The 21,932-nt window shown below is 37.3% G+C and overlaps 1 protein-coding gene across 4 annotated transcripts in view; it reads left to right on the top strand.

Moving 5' to 3' along the window:
• LOC120527236 (methyl-CpG-binding domain protein 2-like) overlaps positions 1-21,932 on the top strand; it is a 193,330-nt gene that overhangs the window by 103,149 nt on the left and 68,249 nt on the right. For 3 of the 4 annotated variants that reach the window (XR_005633294.1, XM_039750412.1, XM_039750413.1), the window contains exons 4-5: positions 3,563-3,653; positions 18,151-18,328. Coding sequence is in view for 2 of the 4 variants with exons in the window: in XM_039750412.1 (XP_039606346.1) it covers positions 3,563-3,653; positions 18,151-18,328 (269 nt within the window). In the remaining 2 variants the exon portion in view is untranslated. Of the gene's footprint in view, positions 1-3,562; positions 3,654-18,150; positions 18,329-21,636; positions 21,835-21,932 lie in introns of all 4 variants that reach the window. The other variant, XR_005633295.1, reaches the window with a different exon arrangement.

The following is a 21,932-nucleotide window of genomic DNA, read 5'->3' as shown; positions in this document are numbered from 1 at the left end:
GTAACACAAGAAAATTTGAGTGAGTACAGAGAAGAATGAATTCCTCCAAGTATGAACAAATCCTTCACAGAATACGCAGCACAATTAATTTATGGAGGTTCTGCCACTTTGAACATATTGATGGCTGTGTTTTTTACACAGTTACTATATAAGAGACTATATAGTAGAAAAATGCTTAATGCTGCTTTCTCACCCGCATGGATTCTAGGGTTTGCATTCTGCCCGATAGAGGTCTGTGTAGAGTCTGCATGTTTTTCCCATGTCATCCAAAATTTTTCACCCCCTAGGTATTTTGATTTTCCTTTGTCTCTCAGCTACATGTGTTAGGGTAATTACTACTACTAAACTGAACCTGTGTCAATGTGTGTGTGAGTAGGCCAAGTGAGAGACTGGAGTCCCATCCAGTGTTGCTTCCCTGCTCACCTTTTAATACTAAATTGGATTTGAGACTGGTATATTATTTTTATCAGCAGCCTGCAGTAGCTTGACTTACTTATTCAATAACCTTGATACAAACTAAGCAATGACATCAAGCAGTTATCACTTGTTTTATATGTATTTTCTTTCTTTCTTTTATCCCAAATTTTATGTTTGCATTTCTTTCTTAAATCATTTAACAATAATGCTGTCATGTATTTAATTGCATATATTATTAATATAATTAATTTTGGTAGTGATTATTCAGGGGAATTGCATTTTGATAAGAACAAATAAAATGAGTGAATATTGTAATTAGAAAGGCATGATTTGAATATTAGAACATTAAAGCAAGTGACATTTTCATTATCTATCCAAATGGTGGTCATGATTTGCATTCTTTTGTTATGAACTAATTTATAATTAGTGTCCTTCATTTATTGAGATGGATGAACCCCTTCTGGTCTTAGATTATAGAATTATGTGTGGCTAATAATAAGTCACTAACTTGATCCTTTAAAAGCATGGCTTAAACTTGAAAAAGTAAAAGAGTGGCTGACAACGCCATTCTCCTGTAACTAGCGAGTGTGGATGAACACACGTTAATGACACAAAGCAGGACTTTAGAATCTAATCAATGAACAATAATGGAATTTCACACTAGGGAGACCATGAAATGGCTTCTCTGTCATGGAAGAACGGTGTAGATTAACCAATCTAGACTCTTTCAAAGTTTTTGTAAATGATAATTAATACCAAATTTGGTTATTCTTTTAGTTTACATTTTCACAGAGCATGTATTTATGTTAATTTAAGATTCTAACATTTTAATTATCTGAAGTAAATTGATAACAAGACATATCAGTTTTTAGTACTGTAGAAATTATTATGTGTGCCATGTCTTTTGCTTGCTAATCTCCACTTTTTAACCGATATTCTTTGAAGAATTTACTCATACTGATGTGTTTATATATTTTTTGCAATAGTCTACCAAAATCTTATTGTAGTCTAAATCCAAGGATGACCAGGTTGCTTGCTTGACTGTGTGAATGCCAAGTCTCCTAGTGTGGTCTGCTTGTTTGGAAACCCCCTTTGATTACAAAAGCCCCTAGTAGCGCCTCCATTTTGGTGTCGGATCACTGTCTCAACACTTTCAACTGACACTAGAGTTCATTTGTGAAATTACATCAGGGGTTTTGTTCAAGTATACTCCCCAAGTTTCTTTACATTTGACTTTTGGGTCTTTAGTTTTCCCTTAGCAGCTGGCTAATGTTCATCCAGTTTTATTTTCTTCCCTGTAGTGGTAGATATGAGTTCTTACTAAACTTTATGACAGACATGCGTTCAAACTTTTGAGGTGCCAAGCCCCGGTTTAATAAGTCACAGGGCATAACTCCACTTTAAACTACAAATCAAAATACAGTAAGTGTCTGTACATTTCCTTGTTTAGATAGAATTTTTAATAATATTTTTATTACTGTGAAATATACGCTCATTTTAAAAGTCCAGTTATACCAAATTAAACTTTTTTTTTTGCACGTCTAGTCTGAATGATATTTGTTAACATTAACTTAAATCCACTTACAAATGTTGAAGATAAACTGATGGCTTACCTTTGGATGATACGTGTGGCATACCAGCACATTGCTTGGCTCAGTGAGCCAAATAAAATCTGTTATATTTTTGACATGTAGCCTTACAAAACAGCAAACAGTCAAGTTCCACTTTTGCCATTCCTCGTAATTTGTGCACATATGTGTGATGCGTCTCTTTCCAGTCTTTGAATACTGAAGTGAATCTTCCCTCAGGTTATTTGAAAATTGTCAATGTTGCATCTTTCGATAACCTGTTTTCCAGCCACACGCTGTTATCTGTTGTGTCAATGAGCCCCAAAGCTGTGCGCTTTACCAGCTGTAACAGAAGTTGCAAACTTTAATAGCAATTGAGTTTGCAGCTGGTGAATTTCAGACATATCTGTGACCTGACCCATCATTCGACGTTTGTTGACTGGGTGGTGCTACTGTGCTGGAAAACCCATGAATAGCAAACCCATTGGTAATATTAACACAACTAGCGGCAGGGTTTCAGAGGTATCAGAGAAATTCAGTGGCACATCAGACTCTTATGTTTTGCACATCTGTTTGTTTCCTTTTGCTAATAAATCGTAAAAGCATTTTTTTTTCCAGCTACTGTTCACGTTTCCCTCCACCAAGACCTACCCCAACCAGTAACTTCAGTAAGTCGCTAGTCGATTGCCTTCTTTTAACAGCACATGTTTTGAGTGCCTGTGACTGGTAACATTTAAAGTCAATCAATCAATTTTTTAAACCTTGTTACGTAGACGTACGCCGTATAATCGTTATCCAGATTTAGGCTATCTTAATATTTTCAAGAGTTAAATGAATGCTTCTAGTGATAAGTTAACACTTGTGATTTTGCTGTGTAAGTTTATAACTGATATTTTAATCATGGGAGATGTTAATTAAAATTCATGTATGCATTACCTGTATAGGCCAATTGCCATTTGAGGAAAAAAAAAAAAAAGGTTAAAACCTTACGTAAAAAAAGAGGTGGGCTAATGATAAATGTAAGTGGGCATGGGTCCACTCAGGCCCTTTACTTGTACCGCAACTGGTCTCATCCGTCATCCGCAGTCAAAAAACACCCTCATCTGCCAAGTTGTCTGGTCAAAAGCCCAGTGCTAGGTGTTATCTCGAGGGGCTGAATCTGGAGATACTGTTAGTGACAGCGCCCCCTCTTTCCATGGCAGGATATCATTGGGCTTACCTGAGCCTTTCAGGTTATCCTTAACTGCACATGCGTGACAACGTATAAGTGCTATTACTGTATGTATTTGTGCTCAATGGCACAAATTCCTTCCTTAGCTGCCAAAATAATATTGTTCTTCTGCTAAAATATATACAATTATTGTTTAATCTTTTTATAGTAAGAAAGGAGATACTAAATGGAAAGAGTTAACACTATAAATATAACAGCATCCACAAGTAATTTTTACTGTACTGTGCAACTGTGACATTCTACTGTCACAAAGTTCCTTCTGTCACTTACACATCTGAAGAGAAGAGAAAATATTTTCCAAATGGTTTGCAAACTTGTAATTCTTTTGTTTTTCATTTAATTGCAGCTTTTCTGGGAAAAGCGATTACAAGGTTTAAGCGCATCAGATGTAACCGAACAGATCATTAAAACTATGGATCTTCCCAAAGGTTTACAAGGTGGAGTATTTCTTTCAATAGTTTTCTTTAATGGCCGTACTTTGAGAATGTAATTAAATGGAAGCTATGAGAAGCTGACCTAGTTTTAGGACAACTGAGGGAAATAAATGCAATAAAGTTTTGCTTAAGTTGCATACCTTTTTTAACATTTTAAAAAGGTGGAAATAAATGCATTTCTTACAATTACTTTACCATTAAATTACATTCTTTGTTAACCGCTGTATATATGTTTTAAGCTCTATACAATCAAAAACCCTTTCTTATGCTGTGACACTTTCAGAAAGCTCTGACCAGTTTCACATATTCAAGTCTTTCAGTCACAAAATTGGCTCTTCTGGTTGGATTTTCCATTTCATCGTGGTAAGCAAGGGAGCTATTCTCTATACAATGTTTTGAGCAAATGCAAATGTTTAAATCAGTGGAGAGTTTCCTTTTTGGACAGTTTTAAGCATTAGGTTTTCTTTATTATCTATTAAAAACCTGTTCCTTTAGGTTTTCTAAATTATTCCTCCCTCCCTATCCTGGCATAGCAAGGGATCATGAAAGAGTATTAGACAGCCCTCATAAATCATCTCCATCTGGTGTGAATAAGAGGGAGTGGCACATGATCAATCACAGATGGCAAAGCCACTGTAATGACAGACATAACCCTCAGACTCCTGCTGCTTAGACTCCCTTTTCTCTGCCCTTTCCACTGTCTGCATCAACTGTCATGTCAACTCTCATGCAGCTCTGCCTTTTCAAAATGCTGCTGATGTTTCTTATTCCTGCCCTGACAAAGACTCCCTCTGATTCTCTTAATGTCCAGAACTGAAGGAGGCATCTAATCTTTACTTACTGACACTATGATTCCCTGCCTGATATCTTGCAGTTGTACAGTTGTACAGTGCATCCGGAAAGTATTCACAGCGCATCACTTTTTCCACATTTTGTTATGTCACAGCCTTATTCCAAAATGGATTAAATTCATTTTTTTCCTCAGAATTGTACACACAACACCCCATAATGACAACGTGAAAAAAGTTTAATTGAGATTTTTGCAAATTTATTAAAAATAAAAAAAATTGAAAAAGCACATGTACATAAGTATTCACAGCCTTTGCCATGAAGCTCAAAATTGAGCTCAGGTGCATCCCGTTTCCCCTGATCATCCTTGAGATGTTTCTGTAGCTTAATTGGAGTCCACCTGTGGTAAATTCAGTTGATTGGACATGATTTGGAAAGGCACACACCTGTCTATATAAAGTCCCACAGTTGACAGTTCTTGTCAGAGCACAAACCAAGCATGAAGTCAAAGGAATAAGTCTGTAGACCTCCGAGACAGGATTGTCTCGAGGCACAAATCTGGGGAAGGTTACAGAAAAATTTCTGCTGCTTTGAAGGTCCCAATGAGCACAGTGGCCTCCATCATCCGTAAGTGGAAGAAGTTCGAAACCACCAGGACTCTTCCTAGAGCTGGCCGGCCATCTAAATTGAGTGATCGGGGGAGAACAGCCTTAGTCAGGGAAGTGAATAAGAACCTGATGGTCACTCGGTCAGAGCTCCAGAGGTCCTCTGTGGAGAGAGGAGATCCTTCCAGAAGGGCAAGCATCTCTGCAGCAATCCACCAATCAGGCCTGTATGGTAGAGTGGCCAGATGGAAGCCACTCCTTAGTAAAAAGGTACATGGCAGCCCACCTGGAGTTTGCCAAAAGGCACCTGAAGGACTCTCAGACCATGAGAAACAAAATTCCCTGGTCTGATGAGACAAAGATTGAACTCTTTGGTGTGAATGCCAGGCGTCACATTTGGAGGAAACCAGGCACCACTCATCACTAGGCCAATACCATCCTTACAGTGAAGCATGGTGGTGGCAGCATCATGCTGTGGGGATGTTTTTCAGTGGCAGAAACTGGGAGACTAGTCCGGATAAAGGGAAAGATGACTGCAGCAACGTACAGAGACATCCTGGGTGAAAACCTGCATCCAGAGCGCTCTTGACCTCAGACTGGGGCGACGGTTCATCTTTCAGCAGGACAACGACTCTAAGCACACAGCCAAGATATCAAAGGAGTGGCTTCAGGACAACTCTGTGAATGTCCTTGATTGGCCCAGCCAGAGCCCAGACTTGAATCCAATTGAACATCTCTGGAGAGATCTTAAAATGGCTGTGCACCGACGCTTCCCATCTGACCTGATGGAGCTTGAGAGGTGCTGTAAAGAGGAATGGGCAAAACTGTCCAAGGATAGGTCTGCCAAGCTTGTGACATCATATTCAAAAAGACTTGAGGCTGTAATTGCTGCCAAAGGTGCATCGACAAAGTATTGAGCAAAGGCTGTGAATACTTATGTACATGGGATTTCTCAGATTTTTTATTTTTAATAAATTTGCAAAAACCTCAAGTAAACTTTTTTCACATGGTCATTATGGGGTGTTGTGTGTAGAATTCAGAGGAAAAAAAATGAATTTAATTCATTTTGGAATAAGGCTGTAACATAAAATGTTGTAAAAGTGATGCCCTGTGAATACTTTCCGGATGCACTGTACATAAAGATAGAAGTCAAAGGCAGCGAACGAAGATTAGAAATACTGTAGCAGTTATAACCTTTTACAAAGTACGTACCGTGAAAGGTACAATACAAAATAAAGTACAATAAAGTCATTAATTAAAAGATTTGTCGTTGTCCCAGACAGTTGGTAGACTTTTTTGACTGAGGTGTTTGTGGATATATTTTTAAGAGGCACTCCCTAAAAATACGCTTTTATTTCACAGCCTTTACCACATTGGAACAGTTTAGCTATTAGCCATACAGTGGGGCTTGAAGGACTGAATGGTCTCCTCTTGTTTGTCAAATATCTTATGATTCCTCATACACATCTCAAAATAGGCAATATAAGTAACTGAATGGAAATTAGATTTGACATTTAATGCACACCCACTTTGGTTCAACATGGAAACAATTGGATCATCTCGTATTCGAATGAGTTTGTGTCAGTTCCACTCTGTCCAGGTGATTGGTTTTGGGGGAAAAAAAAGTCCCAAAGACTTGATGAATTTCTGAAATGTTAGACATTAAATCTATAGACAAAAAGACATTTTTGGATATGTTTCTCGTTATCATTATTCCAGTATCTAATATATAAAGCAGAGTCGACGTGTGTATGTATGTTTGTTTGTCTGCCATACAAATCTGCACCGGGCGTCCGATCGGCACCACACTGGGGATGGGGCTCCTTTGTGACCAGCAGAAGGTCATGGGGTATGTTTGGTTGGGAAAAATACTTGTGGTGAACCGCAGGGCACCTTTTCACCGACACAACATTCGGCACACGTCCCCATACTTATCATCGACAAGATGGCCGCACGTTGCAGTAGACGTTCACCACGGCGCCATCTAGAGGCAGCTTTGGTCTCTGTGCGTCGCTCTTTACCCATGTTTCTTTAAATTTCTAAGACCTGGCAGAAGTGTTCAAGTATGTGAAGGCTGACTGCTTTGATCGGGTGAAGGGAATGTAAAACGTGAATGACCCAGTGCGCGTGACCGGCTGTCACACCAGTGTTTCCGCCGGTCACACTCCCACACACACTGATAGTGCTGTATTTCATTCGCCAACATCCATTATATGCAAGCACGTTTGAACAGAGACTCGTCTTAAAAAGATAGTATCCTTCCCCCACCATTTTCCCCAAATGCAGCACCGGCTGTATGTCACTTCTCTCTGTAGTTACCATCGCCAACCTCTGTTAGATGGCATCATGGTTCAGCGCAGACACTCCTTACAAACAGAGCACCCCACCCCACCCCACCATTTTTCCCGGTACGGTTTCAGTGCTTCTCTTTCTCACTGGCTTTCCGTATTTGTGGTGCTATTTGCTCGCTTTCCGACTCACAGTACGATTTCAGTGTTGCTCTTTCTGATTGACTGGTGCTATTTATTCGCTTTACGACGTATTGTAAATAATGTAAATTCATCTCACTGTGGTGCTTATTCCGTACGTAATACCATGTAACACATTATAATTGTCCTGCTTTTCACTAATATACCCATGCCACCAAAGAAAAAACACGTAGAATTGAAAGGTCCACTTCAGATGCCACAAGAAAGTCTATTTCAAGGACGTCTGAAACGCCACAGCAGACAGAATCCAGAGTGGAGGAACTTACAATAAAATGTCAATCAGAAAACGGATTGTTCTTTTTCTATGTTCTGTTTTTTTCATTTGGGAAATTCACCGGTTATAGATTCACGGGCAACACCGGGTACTCCTGCTATTATTTATAAAAATTAGTCCAATACATGATTTAGGTTCCTTAAATGCTCCTTCTTACCTGTTTCTCCCTGTAAGTCGGGCATCATGGAAAGTTTTAATTTATATAAAAGACACAGTGCTTGACCATCAGCTCCGTCTTGGTTTTAAGTTTGCCTCTGGATATTTATGTTCAATATGGGGCTTGTCTCTCAACTTGACATTTTCTTGCCATGAAGTAATGTGTTATTCCTAGTTCAAATAAAATACAATAATGTGTGTATAAATGAACGCTAAATCTGTGTATAAGTATATAACAAAAAAATCAATCAATCTATAAATAAATAAAATTGCATCTGCATAATTATTTAATGTATAATTTACAGTGATACGCTGATTGCTGTTTACTACAACAAGGCATTTATTTATTTGCTTCTGTGTTTAACTGACGTTCTGTTCTGTTACATGAAGTTACATGAAGCACCCTGTGTTGCCTGAGGTTCAGTTGTAATTCTGGTAACTGAGACAAGGCCTTGACAGACATGCTGTCTTAAGTAGCTTGTTGTGAATATGTCACTGTAATTTATTGGCTGATGGGTGTGCCATATGAGAAACAAAGCATCACTTTAAAATTTTTGTATTATTCATCATTTTTTACACTATAATTGCTACAGAAGGCAAATATCTAATCTATACTAATAAAAGGCAAAGCCCTCACTCACTCACTCACTCACTGACTCATCACTAATTCTCTAACTTCCCGTGTAGGTAGAAGGCTGAAATTTGGCAGGCTCATTCCTTACAGCTTACTTACAAAAGTTGGGCAGGTTTCATTTCGAAACTCTATGCCTAATGGTCATAACTGGAAGGTATTTTCTCCATTAACTGTAATGGAGTTGCGCTGCAATGACGTGGGGGGGGGAGTTTAGTGTGACATCATCACGCCTCCCGTAATCACGTGAACTGACTGTCAGCGCGTGTGTAGAAAACCAGGAAGACCTCCAAAAAGCGCTTAAGAAAACATGCATCATATAATTGAGAAGGCAGCGAAACAATAAGAAGCGAGCGAGTGACATATAATACCATATTCATGAGTGCTGCTACCTCGGAAAGAAAGCAAGGTGTAAACCTAAACTTTAAATTAAGTTCATAGACAGGCTACGCTGGCGTTTCACATGCCCACAGGTAATGCGGGATACAAGTTTAATGAGAGGACGCAGGATATAAACGAGAGTTTTGATCACTTTGTAACTAAGTTAAAATTGTAGGTGAAGGGGTGTGCTTATGCAAATTCCAAGAGACTGTGTTTGTGGGGGATTGACAGTTAAGGCGGGTGGGGGAGTCACGTCATCATCTCCCCGCCCATTCATCTCATTTCACTCTGAGCTGAGCTCAGCAGCTAACGCCGTCTTCGAAGCAACTTGTCAGACTGCCACCAAATACTCACAGAAAAATCCACAAGTTAATACACACGCTCTCTCTAGAGTTTCTCCACACTGAATCCTCCAGGCACTACTTACAAAAGGTCACATTGACAATCGTGTTACATTATTTTTAAAATCTTTCCTTTTCTTAGCACAAGCACAGCTGAGAAGCTTCGATGCATGTGCTCCATAACGCGTTAAAAAATAATGCATTTAATCACACTTTGCATTACAAGCAAAGGGAGCTTTTGTCAATGCATGATTTCCTGGTACACCGATTACATTGATCAGCGCATCCCGATTCATTTTACCCTCGCACCACCTTAGTTTGAGAAGAAGTATGAAAAATATGAGGTTAACACAGAAAAACAGATCACCAATTCAAGCTTTATGAATAATCGATTCACCATCAATAATTGTTTTGGTAAAGCCATCCTCCTTCCATTTTATAATTTTTCCACCACTAGCCGTGATTAAATGAACGGTAAATAAAGAGCAAAGCGAGCGTGACTTATTTAGGCAGGCATATATATGACAGCAACACTCATGACAATGTCAATCATGTTACGTTATTATTAAAATGTTTCCTTTTCTTTTTCATTACTTCTTTAACACACTACTTCTCCGCTTCGAGGCGGGTATTTTGCTATATATATAATATATGAATTACCTCCAAAGACGCTGAGACTTTTGATATCATGAACGTGTGTACAAAAGGGGTCTCCTGCCCAGCAAAAGTCGAGCAGCCAGCGCACGCGCATAGCTGTGCCGGCCTTTGAGACGCTGACTGCGCTTCTGCTTTAAGTCAAAGTGAGCACTTTTAATTTTTTTCATCCTCCCCCTGTGCTATAGCCCAGACAAGTGCAAACACAGGACCCCTTTTCTACACCACGACAAAATAATATTAAGGCGATTCACACTTTCTTTTGCACGTATACGATTATGAGGTCCTAAACTCGGATTATGAAGACACGCACACGAGTGGAGGACTGACAGTGCCATCACAGCCGATTAATGGCGGGACGTCTCACCAGTCTACACAAGACCCACCGCGACTGTCCCCAAAAGGCGATCATAACGTCAGCGAACACATCTCTCTATACTATATAAAAGAAAAAGGCAACTTTCCTTTCTTTACACCTTTTTTCCTTTTATGCCAAACCAAAGCCTTTCTCTCTTAACACTGCAGAGGACACAAAACTAATTTTCTTTAATTGCCGGTAAGGCACATTACCAGAGGCACAAATTTGAACGTTCACATAGAAAATGTAATTTCTATACCACAGCCGTCGTGTAGCGCCTTTCAAAAGGGATCTACTACCGAGAGATGATCCATATATATTTTAGCTGCTGTTAGTTACTTACCTGTTGTGTTACAGTCTTTAAAATGTAGTTTACCTGAAACCACTCCAGTAGTGCTCAATGTACCTGTACTTCTTAAAACGTTAATGTTTTACTGTTTAATAACTTATAGACTATATTTTATTATTTTTCCCTTGCACTCAGTGACCAAAGCTATACACACACACACAAACATACACACAAGTATATGTATGTGTATATATATATACACACACACACCCACACATACATATATATAATTTGTGTGTGTGTATGTATGTGTATATATATATATGACAGCAGCAATCCAAGCTGTGAGAAAACAGTAAAAAGGAGGCATGTCAGACGTCGTGGTACATTTTCTGATGCAGCTAGACGAAAATAACTTTGTGACGCTGCCACCAAATACACAAAACAATTACTTTGACAATCATATTACATTATTTATTACATTATATTTAAAATGTTTCCTTTTCTTTTTCATAACTTCTTTAACACATGACATCGCTGCTAGCCTTGGTATTTTGCTATATATATATATATCACAGCGACACTCATAACAGTGACAAAACAATTACATTAACAATCATGTTACGTTATTTTTAAAATTTTTCCTTTTCTTTTTCGTACCTTCTTTAACACACTACTTCTCCGCTGCGAAGCGCGGGTATTCTGCTAGTTCATTATAAAAGTGACCAACTTCCTAATGAAATGAATCTGTGTTTTTTCTCCATATCTTAGCTGGAATCTACTTTGTTTTCTGTCTTTGCTAAATACAATACTGTAAACAATTCCATATCAGTTGTAAAAGGCGCTGTATTCGCGCCCGACCCGACCCGACACAGACTGATAGAGGCAAGTGTGAAAGCAACCAATACTTTTATTCTTCTTCACCTGTGGGGCATGTCTTCCCCCGTGTCCTACAGGTAGTACACAATCCCTTCAACCAAGCACAACAACTCTTCTTCAACCAAGCACAACAACTCTTCTTCCTCCAGCACTCCTCCAAGGCAACCTCGAAGTGCTCCAGGTGGTTGATTGCCGAGTTCCGGCTGCACTTCCGGGTGTGGTGAAAACACTGCCTATAAGGGCTCAGGTGTCCCAGCTGCAGCACCCCTGACGGCACCTGCGGGTCCCAGCAGGGCTGCACCAAACTCCAATTCCCATGGAGCCCGGCGGGAAACCGATGCACCGCTCCAACCCAGGGGGGTTGCCATCTAGTGTCCAGGGGGAGGTATTGAAAAGTCCATGGTTGCTCCCCCTGAACATATACTAAAGGGGCGTCCTGGCTCGGCATGGACTCCGGCTGTCCGCCACACAGTTTATTATTATTATTACCATTTTTTTTTTTCTTTTTAAACAGATGTATTGAAAAATTATATCACACACAATTATTGCCAAATTATTTGAGTAAAGCAGGTCTGTTAACCAGAAAACGCAAAAAAAAAAAGACAGGCCTTTCTATAACAGAATTATGAGACAAATTATTCACATCTATGAGAATCCTTCAGGAAAAAAATAAGCTAAATGAAAAATACATTTCTAAAAATTGGCTGGTGATTAGAACCTATGGGCCATTTTGTTTACGTGTATACAGTGCATTTTCAGTAGAATGCTCAGCGGATGAAAATGGATACACTTATAACAATAGCGTAAGGCTTTCTAAACTGTCGCCATAAAGGTAAGGCTTTCATTTTACTGTCTGCTTTAAAAAAATAAATAAATAAAATTTTAAATTTAAATTTCCACTTTCAATACAGAACAAACAAATGTGCCATAGGGCTTTCAAATTAGCCAAAATAAGTCAATACATTAATATCTATAAATACATCAAATATATATCTATTTAAAATATACATAAAAAAGTTTGTACTGTATGTGCTTTTTTAAATTATTTGTATTATAAACATTTTTGCTCACAATACACCTGAAAAGCATGAAATGCTCACGGGTAAAAGCAGCAGCCTTGAAATGAATGTGACACTTGAAAACCCAGACCTTCATAAAATATGCTCGTCTGTGCACACAAGGTGATCTAATCAAACAGAAAGCAAAATAGGGTTCAGCTGAAACGGTCTCTTTGAACCTGAAATACACATAAACAGTAATTATTTAATGCATAAATATAATTAGTAGTCTTAAAAAAAAAAAAAAGCTGGTGGATGTAAGTTAGGGCATGTGGGATAAATTGCAGCATGGGATGCATTTTGAGGCTTGCAAGCAGAAGCTGGTGGACAAGGAATAAAGTGCACCATTAAACTAAACTCAGTTTCTCTATTGTCTTTAATGAGAACAAAATCAAGTTTTTGCTTGCTGTAATGGATGCTTAATTGTTCTGGCATAAAACAGCAGTAAGTTAAAGCTCACAGGTTTAAAAGTGAACCAGAATAGAATCAGGACATGAGCGATACTTTTAGGGTACAGAGAAGGTATTTGAAAACTTATTCTCAGCATAATGACTGAGCCAAGCAGTCAAAAAAAAAAAATTGAGTTGAAAAAGAAATTAGAGGTCAAAACTTAAAGTTAAAAAGGAGAGGGATGAAAAACAAATTGAAAATCAAAAAAAAAGTCAAGGAACAAAATAATTTCAAGAGCAAAAGTCAAACATAAAGTGAATTGCAGATTGTAGTGTTTCATCCAAATCTCAGCTACAAAATGGCCAGCAAGACGACCTTTTAACCCTTCCCCAAATGATCCTTTGATGTCGTGACCCTGGAGGCCACACCCCTAGCAACTAGGACCTGGATCATGACAGCGGAATCCACAAAATGGTGGCACTTATGTCAGAACAAAATGGCTTCCGAAAAAACATTTAATAAAATGTAACTTTTAAATGAGGGCTTTGAACAATAAAATAAATACAGAATTGAATCCCCTGAGTATAAAAACCCCAAAAATAACACCAAAATTATTTTTACACCACATGGAAAGCGCAGAAAGAATTTTTAATGAAAATTCAATTCAAACACTTAGTATAACAGTACCCGATAGCTTACAAATGACAAAGTACATTTATACAGTGAGAAGTACAGTATTTGTAAATGGGATTTTCATGCTTTAGTATTGAGAACAGTCCCTCAATTTTGTGTTTGGTTTGTGAAGAACACAGAAGCATTAAAACATGTATAGAAACACATCGTAAAAAAGGTAAATAAAACTGTCTTACCCTTACAAAAGTGAAATACATTTAAAATATATATTTTTAAAAATATATTTCTACCAGTATGAATATATTTTAAAATATACTACAATATACTTCAAGAATAAATACAGTAGAAGATCAAGAAAATATACAGTAAACTTTTGCCATTTCTTTAACATCCTCACAGATATGCAGGTTAAGTTAAGTGGTCCATCTCTATTGCCTCCAGTGTGAGTCAAAGAGGGACTGAGCACGTGTTTTCCCTGTGATGGACTGGCACCCTGCCCAGAGCTTTTTCCTGCTTACTGCTCAGGGCTGCCCAGAAAGATTCAGGCCCTTAGACTGTGTGGGTTTTCAAATGTATGTGCTGTGTTTATGTTCAAGTTTTGAATAATTTCACCAATTCACAGTTGTAATATACATGTCAATTTAAGGAAATGCACTGTCCATGTATAATGTCTGTAGTTTTGTGCAGCAGCTGCATCATTTAATATCATACTGTAATGTTTCCAATAAATTTGTCTACACATGCCTATGCAATGGGAAGAAATATGTGATTTGTAATTAAACTAACGGAGGATGGAACAACATAAAAAACTAATTGTCAGTATTTGAAAATAGCAGGAAGAACTCATTTAATCAATGCAGCTTTGTTATTCATTACATGTTTTGACAAATATGGAACTCACCCCCACAACATTCAGTATAAGACATCAACAAGATTCCAGTCCATTGTAAAGCCCTCTGATGCATACCCCCTTTTTACTTTTGCACACTGTCTTAGTTTGGTTGAAAGTGAATAATATCAAGAATAGTTTTCAACTACCGTGAAATTCTTTTTAGTGATTCATCGCAAACTCTTCAAATTTAAGTCCACATAACCAGTTTTGAGATTCATGTATTCAGTTAGCCATTTGAGTTATAATAAAATGAGCAAATTAAATGTATAACATAGTTATGCTGAATTTATAACTGATCCTCTTTATGCTGCAATACTCTTATTATTTTACACTGTACTAGCCACAGTGCCCATCAAAGACAGGTAATAGAATAAATACAAAATATTTGCTGTCTCTTGCCCTATGTGTACCTTCAGTGCCTTTCCTCTATATTTGTGTGTGTGAACGTCACTTGAGACTTTTGTCATTGTTTTTAAGGCACCTTTCTCATCTCCTGTCTTTGTTTTATACTTGCCGTGTTTGAAGGAGACGCTGTCTACATACTTCATATGCCTATACATGTCCTTGTGCATTTTACATTTGTGGCTCCTCTTTCGTTCGTTGCATCACCAAAGCTAAACTGACAAATCACATTGCTCGAATGGACTGGACACAAAGACCTTAGTGTTTTATTATATAGTAGGAGATACATTGTAAAGCATGTCATGTCATTACAATAAACTTCTAAACATAAATAAGATTCCATACTTTGTTTCAATAAAACACATGTTCTATTTAGTTTTTTTTTTTGTTTTAGAATAAACAGTAATAATGACAAGCTTTAAATCTATGTAAACTAGATTACAATATCTCAGTTGAAGTAGTTGGCTATTTTATAATGTAGCTACTGATTGACTTTGTTGTGAATGAAATTACAATTTCAATTAGAATAAATGTTGTCTTCATAGTTAGTGCCAGCATTTAAAAATAAATTATCGGTAAGCATTGACCATATAAAATTTTTCTGACTTAAGTACATTTTTCTCATAAACTTATTTGACATTTTTCTGTATTTCTGAATATGAAGATTTTATTCAGTTATTTTTGATATGGATTAAGAGCCTGGCATCATATAAAAATTATTGATATTTATTTTAATTTTACCTCAAACCAGTTTTGTTTTTGTTATGGGTGGCGCCATTTTGTGCACAAGTGCAACCATACGTTGCTAACCAGTGGACCCCAGAGGTCACATGGAGTGACGTCATTGGAGAATCAATATTCAGGCTGGTGCCTCCATTCATTGCCTGGGTATTTGGCCGTGTCAAGAGAGATTTAAAAGTGCTTCAGGTTTTGAATTTCTGGATACAATTGTGTACTGACTTGGATATTTGAATACGTGCTTGGTTTAGACATTTCTTAGGCTTGTTTTTCTGGTTTTGACTTTGCTTGTTTACCTGACTTCTGATCCATCTTTTGACCCTTTTCATTTTTGCTTTCATGGCCTGATTGTTTTCCATCTCTTGTCAGAACATTTACTGTCACGGTTTGGTTGGGGTTCTGTACCTGGCTTTAGTTTTATTTACTGTTGCTGGTTTACTTGCTTTATCTTTGTAAATTGTTTTGTTTGTTTTCTGAATAGAGTTGCTTACACTGTTTACTTTTGTTATTGTTAAACTTTGTTTCATTCAGGATCCTAGCTGACTTGCTTGCCTTTACACCTTCACGCTGAGCCTAAAGTAACATTTCCAACATTTTGGATTAGATTATTTGAAGGTTTACAGAGTAAAATCTTTGCTTTTAGTATTTTGGCCTTTTGTATTGAGGACCTTGTTGTAGTTTGACTTTTTATTGGTTAGCTTTTTCACCCTAAGAGTGTTTTATATTTTGGCATTTTGAATTTTTGCACTATATATTTCATGGTGCTTTGTTCATACTTTTATTTTGACCTTTATCTTCATTAGTTTTATTTTATATACTATATTTTTTGCAATTTTGGACCTTTTCTATTGCTTGGATTTCTTTTTATTGAATTATGTCCTTATTATTTATTTGTCTTATGTGTTGGTCTTGATTATATTTTTGCCATTTGAACCTTTTTTGAATGGACTTTATTTAACTGAATGTTTAAGTTCATGGTAAATAAATCAGTTAGGCATTTTTTTTATTATTTTTGGTTGCTAATTGTTTCTCTTTTTCTAGTATTTGTGTAATCATAATAATTAGTTATTTTTAATAAATTGTGAGGAACATTGCCCACCTGGGATTTCCTCAGCCTCAAAGGACAGCACAGGTCATTCTCTCCCCCAGATTACTAGATGACAGCCCCCCTTGGTATGCGAAAGTGCCCACTGAATTCCCACAGGGCATCATGGGTACTGGAGTTCTTTGACTCAGACCTGTTGGGCCCCATTGATGTTGCCCTTGCAAGTGCTGTTTTGTCAGTGTCCAGCCTAACCCGGAAGAGCTCCTGGGCCATAATTATGGGAGACCGGCAGTACTCCCACGTTTCACATGAAAAAATCTGACTGTCTCAACTTCAGGAGCCAGAGTCAGGGGGAGTAGGACAATGCTTGCTCGGAGCAGTGGAGGTAGAGAGAAAAAGAGAAGAAGACAAAGCACTGCTGTGTGCTATAGGCCCTACTTGTGATTTTGGCGTTGGAAACAATTCCCTGGAAGAGTTTCCCACGAATTAGAGCCTTTATTCAGTGCAACTTGTGTCTGAGCCAGTGTGTGTCAGGATTGTGATCAACTGCAGCACCCCCTGGTGGCCACAAAATATAAAAAATATAACAAAACTCCAAATAAATCTGTCTGTCCCCAGGTGATCTTCTGCAAACAAAAAAAAAACGCATTTCTTTAGTTCACAACTTAAATGAAGAAATTGTTTTTGCTGTAATGTAAAATTACAAGATGATAAAAGACACGTTTGTATATATAAAATAGAATGAAGAGAGTTACTAACATGATGCATGGAAACCACTGATGGTGTTGCTGTTATTACATGTTGTCCTTTTAAGCCCTTACAACCATTTTCAAGAGAATAATCAGAATTAACGACAATACTGAACAGCTAATAGAATACGTTTAACAAACCTTACCAAGTTAGATGGCTACATTAGCTTGCATTTCAGAATTTGTCTTGTCCTTATATAAGAAAGCTGCGGTTTCCCAAGCTGACTGAGAATTCACTGAAAACAGGTTAAAACCTATAACCTTTGTACTGCCAGAAAAAGTAACGATTCTTATGACACTCACCACATATATCTGTCAGACAAGCCACAGAAGAACAGATAAATAGTTTACTCATCTACTTGGGTTTCTTCTTAATGTTACTTCAACTTTAATACCACACTTGCCCTGTGGTAGATGTGATTTATTTAATATTAATATTCTGCAACAGCGACTTCACACGAATAAACATGCTCTCAGAACGATTTTCTTCCCTGTGCCTGTTGCTGCGATGATAGGCTCCAGCACCTTCAAACCTCCAAATTGCTTGCATCAGTTCTTGAAACTCATGGATTACTTTTTTATTACATACAAACCATAAAATGACAGAGTATTTGTTTAAAGAAAGAGACCATCTTGGCTCTTTTTGGTAGGGTATTTCTCAATTATTGAATCTTTCTTTTCATCTTTAAAAGTAAGTAAAACTGATTTATTAAAACTAATTGCGTATTTTGCTCTTTGTCTTCTTAGCTGTTGGTCCAGCAAATACAGACCGAACGTTGCTCTGTGCGATTGCGAGTGCTCTGCATACCAGCTCTGCACCAATTACAGGACAGCTGTCTGCAGCAGTTGAGAAGAACCCAGCCATATGGCTGAACACATCTCAGCCCCTCTGCCAAGCTTTTACGATCACAGATGATGACATTCGGTAAGATTTAGCAGACCATAAGCATGGAGATAAAAAACAAAGAGATGATCACCCTTTGTTTTCAGGGTTTATCGCTGATTGTAATGCCTTAACTTTACAGATTTATCACTTTTGAATATTTAGAGATCAGTGGTGTGAACATCTAAAAATATAGCAATTATTGTTTTTGCACTTAAACATCTTGTAATTGTTTGGTTTTTCATTATAGACATTTGTTGCATTAGCTCTGACACAACAAAATCATTTTAAGTTTTTAATGTACTGTATGTCTCAAAAGTTATTTAGAATAGAAGTATTAATGGTGTCATGATTAAAGAGTTTTATCAACAGTCCATTTATGGTGGTAATAGTTTTATGTTGTAAGTAAACTAAAAGTGTTTTAAACGCAACGTTTCTTAGTTTCCACAGAAGGAAATAGTAAACAACATTTTTGCCAACATGATTTTATCAGCTTTAGCTTGTTGTAATCCAAACATTTTATAAGTAAAAACAGCAAATACAGTATATAGGATTTAATGCAGTGATAAATGAGTTTGACAATGGATGGATTGATGGATGAATTTACGGTGCCCTGGGCTGGTAACCACATAGGATAACCATTATATACATAATTGTAGTCATTTTTAAGGCTTTCATTTAAAACAAAATGTATATTGTAATGAGTTGCATTGGGTTCAATGCCTTTTTTTATTAAAGGTGATATTAATAAGAGATAATTTTATTGTTTTTAATACATAACAGTAATAGAATATTATTGGAAATATATACCATTCCTAAAATGTATACTAATCTTTTTCAAACAATGTAGGCTGTATAAGGTGGAGTAATAAACAATTAATTTTGAACTCCTCAGCCATCTTTGGTCATACATATAACCGTGACAGGTGTTAGTTTCATCTAAAGTGATCTCTGAGACATATTGATAACAGCAAACACTTTAAAAGCCTCTAAAATGGCACTTACAAATCCTGTAATGGCTTCTGCAGAATATTGGTATATATCTGTAAATAAGAATGTGACTAATTTAAGTACATTTCTTTTGGAGATCAAAGGGTAAAAGTAAATTATACAGAGGTGTTTTTGTTATTGGGGGAAGTATATTGGCCACTTTTTCTGCAAGTAAGGACACTTTAATTTTGCAGCCCTGTTGTTCAGAACAATTTTTTTTATTTTTCCGTTTTTTTTAGATTGTCAGCATTTTTGTGCAGTTCCAGGGAAGAGCTAAAGATTTGCTTTTACCTGATGTCTACCTTATATTTGATAAAGAAGTTGCTCATCTGCCACATTCAGCTAAAAAGCTGAACTGTGTTGTGCCTGCTATAGGAGATTACATTTCCCCGTGTTTCATTTTAGGCATGTATAGATTTATATTTCAAACATATTTTCTAAAAGTGAAGGAAGTATCTTTCAGTATCTTCCACCTTTTTTTCGTACATGTAGATCATTCAGGCAAGTATCTGTCTATCTGTCTGTCTGTCTATCTATCTATCTAGTCTGGATGGCAGTACATGAACTATTGTTGTGGACCACTACCTAATTACTAACATCACTACTCCATTTCTGAGATACAGTGGGTTACCAATGCTTGTTTGAACTCCTACTGCTGAAATAACATATTCGGAAAGTGATCTTTCTGAAAGACTTTACCTGAACAGCAGGAGGCAGTAAGCTGCAGGCTTTCTCTGTTTGATTGCTCTAATAATAGAACTACAGAGGCACAAAAGCTCAGCTTCCTTTCTTTCCTAATATAGAAGGTAGAGTGTGCAAGTCTTCAATGTTCTGCATGACAGGAAGAAATCCCATTCCTGATAATCTCTGCCTTTGTGTTAGCTGCATTGTCACACTTGATTGTCTTTTACTGATGCAGTTCAGATATAAAGCCGTATTTTTCCCACATTAAGGCTAATTAATTTTTCAATTATGACTTTTTTTCAGTTGAAGCGTGAAAGGCAAACAATGTCTTCTGTGTATGCTTACTTTGAGAATGGAGTTTGCTTTGCTTTCAGAATTAAAAAAAAAAAATCTTCCTTGTTCTGTCAAGATGAGATATTTCAAGGATATTTTGAACAGATTCTGTTATTTCTTCTAAAATTTCCTCTTACTATTTGCTTTTCAAAAACAATAGAGGAAAATGACCCTTATTACTCTAGTGCATTTTCTTTATTATGATTACTGAACATTTTATAATGTACTGTGCCCTCCATGATGTTTCGGACAAAGACACATTGTTCCTTGATTTATTCCTTTACTCCACAGTTTAAAGTACAAATCAAACAAATCAGATGTGATTATAATGTTAGGGACACAGTAATGGTAGGTCTATTAAAGCAGTCATATTTAGCACTTTGTCGCATATCCTTTGCATGCAATGATTGTTTGAAGTCTGTGTGATTCATAGACATCACAAGGTGCCGAGGATCTTCTTTGGTGATGCTCCACCAATCCTCTAATGTAGCCATCTTCAGCTCCTGCTTGTTTAGGGGGCTTGTCCCATTAAGTTTTCTCTTCAGCATATGGAATCAAATTTAAATCAGGTGACTTGTTTGGCCATTCAATAATTTTCCAATTTTTAACTTGGACAAACACCTGTGTTGCCTTAACAGTATCTTTAGGGTCATTATCTTGCTGTACGATGAAGCGCTTTCCAGTGAATTTTGAGACATTTCTATAAACCTCAGGATTCACTGTGACACCACTGTCAGAAGTTACATCGTCAATGAGGAGAAGTGTGCCAGGGCCCGTAGAAACCATACATGCCCATACGTCATAACACCCCCATCACCAGGTTTAACAGGTGAGGTGGTCTGCTTTAGATCCTGGGCAGTTCCTGTTCATCTCCACACTTTGCTCTTGCCATCACTCTGATGCAGGTTCACCTTTGTCTTGTGTGTCCACAAGACCTTTTTCCAGAATTCTGCAGGCTCTTTTAAGTCTTTTTTTGCAAACTACAATGTGGCCATCCTGTTTTTGTGGCTAATTAGTGTTTTGCATCTTGTAGTGTGGCCTCTTCTTTGTTTCTATTCATAACGTCTTCTGTGGATAGTCATCTCTGACACATACACATCCCTCTTGAAGGCTGTTTCTGATCTGTCAGAAAGGCGTTTGCGACTTTTTTTTAGCATAATGAGGATTCTTCTGACATCAGCAGTGGTGGTCTTCCTTGTCCTACCAGTCTTTTACTGAGCTCCCCAATGTGTTCTTTCTTCTTAATGATATTTCAGACAGTTCTAAAGTTTTACCGATGCCACCAATGGTTTTATTCTTGTTTTTCAGCATCATAATGGCTTCTTTGTCTTTCATTGGCACAGCTCTTGTCCTCATGTTTTACAATGGCAACTACAGACTCCAAAGAGTAGAAGCAAGCAAAGGTATCTTTTGAAACAGTGAAACCCACCTGAGGAATCAGAAACACCTGTGACACCAATTGACCCAAACATTATGGTGCCCTGAAATCGGGGGGACCGTGTAGAGAAAGTGTTGTCATCTCTACATGCTGTGACCAAAATGTATGTAAATCCCCTTAAATGAAAGTCTGCAATGTGCATTTTAATCATGTCTGAATTTTTTGATTTATAATTTTAAACTGTGGAGCATGAAGGATAAA

The sequence above is a fragment of the Polypterus senegalus genome, chromosome 4 (assembly GCF_016835505.1).
Source record: "Polypterus senegalus isolate Bchr_013 chromosome 4, ASM1683550v1, whole genome shotgun sequence".
In the NCBI taxonomy this organism is placed as follows: Eukaryota; Metazoa; Chordata; class Cladistia; order Polypteriformes; family Polypteridae; genus Polypterus; species Polypterus senegalus.
The sequence above is the reverse complement of the archived record's forward strand: the minus strand, read 5'-3'. Positions and strand labels throughout refer to the sequence as shown.